The sequence below is a fragment of the Mus caroli genome, chromosome 11 (genome assembly GCF_900094665.2).
Source record: "Mus caroli chromosome 11, CAROLI_EIJ_v1.1, whole genome shotgun sequence".
NCBI classification, from domain to species: Eukaryota; Metazoa; Chordata; class Mammalia; order Rodentia; family Muridae; genus Mus; species Mus caroli.
The window spans coordinates 99,019,468-99,024,644 of record NC_034580.1 but is presented as its reverse complement, the minus strand read 5'-3'; the positions used below and the strand labels follow the sequence as shown (position 1 = coordinate 99,024,644).

The 5,177-nt window shown below is 49.6% G+C and overlaps 1 protein-coding gene across 2 annotated transcripts in view; it reads right to left on the bottom strand.

The window, feature by feature from the left end:
- The window catches only part of Nmt1 (N-myristoyltransferase 1), a 38,843-nt gene that overhangs the window by 8,880 nt on the left and 24,786 nt on the right, over positions 1–5,177 (bottom strand). The window contains exons 5-6 of one of the 2 annotated variants that reach the window (XM_029483594.1): positions 3,253–3,344; positions 1,555–1,882 (exon numbers count right to left, since the gene is read on the bottom strand). In XM_029483594.1, the coding sequence (XP_029339454.1) occupies positions 1,555–1,882; positions 3,253–3,344 (420 nt within the window). The remainder of the gene's footprint in view (positions 1–1,554; positions 1,883–3,252; positions 3,345–5,177) is intronic. The other variant, XM_029483593.1, reaches the window with a different exon arrangement.

Below are 5,177 nucleotides of genomic sequence, written 5' to 3'. Positions count from 1 at the left end.
TTTGGCAACACCACTCCGGCAGTGTAAACAGCTTGGAAAATGCCCTCTAGGTGGACCCGCCGGGTGATCTCTCGGATCAAAACTGGAGCCACCCTCTTGGAGCGCAGCTTCTTGTGGACACACAGGAAGTTGATCTCCACCATCTTCTTCTCTCTGAAGAGAGGCAAATTGCTGACTTTCACAATTTTCCCCATTCAACGTAAGAGGAATCTTGCCAAGCAGACAGAACCTCACTTGAAGGGGTACACTCGGCTGTAGTCTCCATTGAGTAGTCACTCCTGGGGATCCCACCCACTGCCACTTTCTCCTTGGCAAGCCTGCCTCACATGATCTACTTCAAAACAGAAGGGGGCGCCTTCAAATGCCTTTCTCTGAGGGCACACCTAGCACTGCCCTGTGGAATCCTGAGAGTGGGCTGGGAGGCCCACCTGAGGCAAGCAATGGAGAAACCCCAGAGTAAATCAAGGCTCATCTAGATCAGAGACAAGGCTGATCTTGAACCTGCTAAGTAACTCGGGCCAGCCTTGACCCAAGCTTAGATTACAGGTGTGTCCCAGTGCCGACAGATGCTCAAAGGTTTTGGTTCTCACATGAATTTACAGCCTGTACACCCAGAAGATGGCCGCAGATGACTGTGAAACCATCTGAGCCTGGGTCACACTGGCTCCTGCCCATTTCTGACACTGCTCAGCGTGTCAGCATGTGACTGGGGCAGGAATGCAGAAGTGGATGGCCTCACTATAGGTCACAGACAAGGCTACCAGCTACAACTTAGAGACAGTCTCACTATGTAGCCTTGGCTGGCCTTGAACACAGAGATCCACCTGCCTCTGCCACTATGTGCTGGGGTTAAAGGCGTGCACCACCATGTATGTCAGAACATGTGGTTCTATGACGAGTGTCGTCACTCCCAGTACACAGATGCCTCCACTCCACCAGCCCCTCCATCCTCCTCGAACAGTGACCACGTAGCCTTCCTCTTCCAAACCCGGCAAGATGGTGGCCACAGGGCTGGTGCTTACGTGTCATAGATGTGGATGTTTGCTGGGATGGCACTGATGAACCCAACCAGTTTCCGACTTGAGACCACTCGGACCCCACAGTGCCACTGTGGGAGCCAACCTGGTGGCCGGAGAGCCCACAAGAGAAACTCTGGGGAGTAGTCGAATCGGAACATATTGTCATCGTCTTCCACGTAGTTCTCGTTCAGGAGGGTGTACAGCTCTTTCAGCACACCACGGTCTCCCAGACCCAAGGCATCCCAGGTGAAGCCCTGGGGCAGGGTGTAGGGCTCCTGGCGAATGTTGTCTTTGTCAGGTTCGACTGGACCATGGGATGCCCTGCTTGTGGACGTTGTACATCGTGGTGCGCACTAGGCTCCGCACCACGATGTACAACGTCCACAAGCAGTTGGTGCTTACGTGTCATAGATGTGGATGTTTGCTGGGATGGCACTGATGAACCCAACCAGTTTCCGACTTGCTGCTTGTGGACGTTGTACATCGTGGTGCGCACTAGGCTCCGCACCACGATGTACAACGTCCACAAGCAGACTTCAATCAGCTTCCGAGGGTTTAGGGATCGATGCCAGTACCTGCAGGTGCCCACAGGCTTTGGCAACACCACTCCGGCAGTGTAAACAGCTTGGAAAATGCCCTCTAGGTGGACCCGCCGGGTGATCTCTCGGATCAAAACTGGAGCCACCCTTTTGGAGTGCAGCTTCTTGTGGACACACAGGAAGTTGATCTCCACCATCTTCTTCTCTGTGTCATAGATGTGGATGTTTGCTGGGATGGCACTGATGAACCCAACCAGTTTCCGACTTGAGACCACTCGGACCCCACAGTGCCACTGTGGGAGCCAACCTGGTGGCCGGAGAGCCCTGGAACAGAGACAGGGACAGGAGCTGTGACACTGCTCATAGCAGGCAGGTTCTGACCTGTACTAACACCTGGGGTTAGCAACTGTATTCTCTAGGACTAAGACTTCCTAGACACCAACACATTAAGACAACCGTTTCTCACAGCACCTTCTTGTGCTGCAGACGGTGCCCAGTCTCGCACATACATTCCAGGCAAGTTCCTTGGTACCACACTATAGCACCACACAGGTTCTGAATGTCCCCTAGGCTGGCCTGAACCTTGTGACCATTCTGGTTCAGCCTTTTAAGTACAGCTGTATGCTAGGTTCTGTGTTTCTGTTTTTTGAAACAGGTTCTTACTGTGTAGCCTCAGCTGGCCTCGAACGCACAGAGATTTGCCTGCCTTTGCCTTCCGAGTGCCAGTTTTTGTTTTTGTTTTTTTTTTTTTCCTAAGATTTGTAGTGTCTGCCTTTCTTTCTTTCTTTCTTTCTTTCTTTCTTTCTTTCTTTTTTCTTTTTTTCTGAGGATAATCTCTTTTTTGTTTTAAATTTATTTATATGTAAGTACACTGTAGCTGTCTTCAGACACTCCAGAAGAGGGAGTCAGATCTCGTTACGGATGGTTGTGAGCCACCATGTGGTTGCTGGGATTTGAACTCCAGACCTTCAGAAGAGCAGTCGGGTGCTCTTACCCACTGAGCCATCTCACCAGCCCCCCGAGTGCCGGTTTTAAAGGTGTGTGCCACCATGCCCAGCCTTTATGTTCATCTCAAAGCTTGGACTGGAGGTCTTCCACGCAAAGAGCCAATTGTCCTTTGGTAAGGAACTACACTGTGCTCTGTCCCCTGCCTCTCAGCATCGCTCCTTTCTGCTTTCCCTACCTACCAGGGTGACCCTGCTCCACTTCAGCCTCATGCCTCTATCTGCTGAGATGGTAAGTGTAGCCCAGGATAGCAGATGGTTAATCCAGGAGAGGCTTTTTTCTATAATTGAACACGCTCAATAACTGGATTGTAAAGGAATTTTCTTTCCAATTGTAAGGGCTCTTCTGCTCTTCTCCCCTTGAGAAAGTCACCATGGAGTCTATGGTCTTTGCTGGGAACCAACTCTACATGTCTCCCTCTAGCAATTTATTTTAAGGAAGGTTTCAGTTCTAAACACCACTTAAAGCAAGTCTCCAGATGTACAAACGGAGGGACACAGAGATTTCACACTCAGAGGCTGGCTCTTGGGATCTGCTACCTGCTTTGCCTTCTAACTAGGAGAGGTTTTGGAGACTGGAGACCAGGCTATTATCACACTAAACCTCTGGCTCCTTCGATTTCCTAGCCTCCAGAATCATGAGAAATGAATCCCTACTGTTATATAAAAAAGACACCCCTTATGACGTACCACAAGAGAAACTCTGGGGAGTAGTCGAATCGGAACATATTGTCATCGTCTTCCACGTAGTTCTCGTTCAGGAGGGTGTACAGCTCTTTCAGCTGCGGAAAGAGAGGGACCTCACTGAGATGCTCTGCCACACGGGGCAACTTCAACTCCACGCAGCGCCAGGCTTCACAGAGGACAAAGCAAACTACCAAATCCACCCCAGGTCTCACAAATCCCTCTCATCCCAGGCATGGTTAGAACAAGAACCCTTGGTTGCAATAAGAAATGGAACCACTAGAGGGCAGAGTCGCACACTTCAGTATACAGCTGCATCTATAGAACCTGCTAACCAACTACTTAAGATTACCCTGGTCCCCAGAGGAAGCCTCCCATTTTCTGTGAACATGCTCTGGAGAAGTGAGTTTGGAGGTTGATGAAGGAATCACTTACTTCCAGGACACCACTGCCATATTTAAAAAACCAAAAACATGATTGGATTTTTTCATTTAGCCCAACAAACTTTTTCTGCCTTCATAAGCCATCCCCATCAGTTGGCCCAAGTAGGAGAAAACGGGTCTAATGACCTGAGTTCAATTCCTGGAGCTCACATAAGGCAGAAGAGAACTGACATCACAACCCTGTCCTCTATCTCCACAGGGATATATGCTATGGCCCACACCTGCTTCTCATCTCCCATCCTCCCACTCCCACCTCACCAGTAAAAAGCTAAAGAAGGGGGCTGGCAAGATGGCTCAGCAGGTAAGAGCACTGACTGCTCCTCCAAAGGTCCTGCATGGTGGCTCACAACCACCCATAATGAGATCTGATGTTCTCTTCTGGTGCATCTGAAGACAGCTACAGTGTACTTATGTATAATAATAAATAAATCTTTAAAAAAAAAAAAAAAAAAGAAGAAGAAGAAGAAGAAGCTGGGCAGTGGTGGCGCACACCTGTAATCCCAGGACTCAGAAGGCAGAGGCAGGTGGATTTCTGAGTTTGAGGTTAGCCTGGTCTACAGAGTGAGTTCCAGGACAGCCAGGGCTGCAGAGAAACCCTGTCTCGAAAAACCAAACAAACCAAACAAACAAACAAAAAACCTCTGTTCCTAAGACAGGTATGGCAGAGCTGCTGACAGTCCTTGAGAGGATCTCTACAATCTAGTTGAAGGGAAAAGGCACTTAATAAATTGGGAGGGTGTGTGTGTGTGTGTGTGTGTGTGTGTGTGTCATTCCTTACAGAGAAAAAAAAATCTAAATCCCTAAATCCCTGATGTTAAGACAGGAGGATAACCAGTGTGGTCGTCCTGCAATCTCGGTGCTCGCAAAGTGAGGCAGAAGGTTTGACTCAAGTTCAAGGCCAGCCAGGGTTACATCATAAGACTCTGTCTCCAAGGGGAAAAAAGAAAGTGGCCGGGGGAATACGTGGGGGGAGTACATGGCTCAGTTGGTAGAGTCCTTGTCGAATAGTCCAGTACACACAGAGCTCTGGGTTCAATCCCTAGCCCTACGCAATCAGGTGCTGGTGACACACCCTGCTATACCAGCACATCCACCTAAGAAACAAACCCTGAACACGTGCTGGGCATGGCGGCGTGCGTGGGACTGTCACTCCAGTACTTAGAAGCTCTCTGTGAACCCAAGGCCACCTTGGTCTACAGAGCAAGTTGCAGGCCTGCTAGGGCCACACAGTGAGACCCTTTCTCAGAACCAAACCAAACCAAACCAAACCAAACCAAACCAAACCAAACCAAACCAGAACTAAATATATGGATACATGGTGCATACACACCCACACACCCACATTTGGGCACACGCAGTTTCCGCTAAATACACATTAAGAACGTGAATTATGGCGCACGCCTTTAATCCCAGCACTCGGGAGGCAGAGGCAGGTGGATTTCTGAGTTCGAGGCCAGCCTGGTCTACAAAGTGAGTTCCAGGACAGCC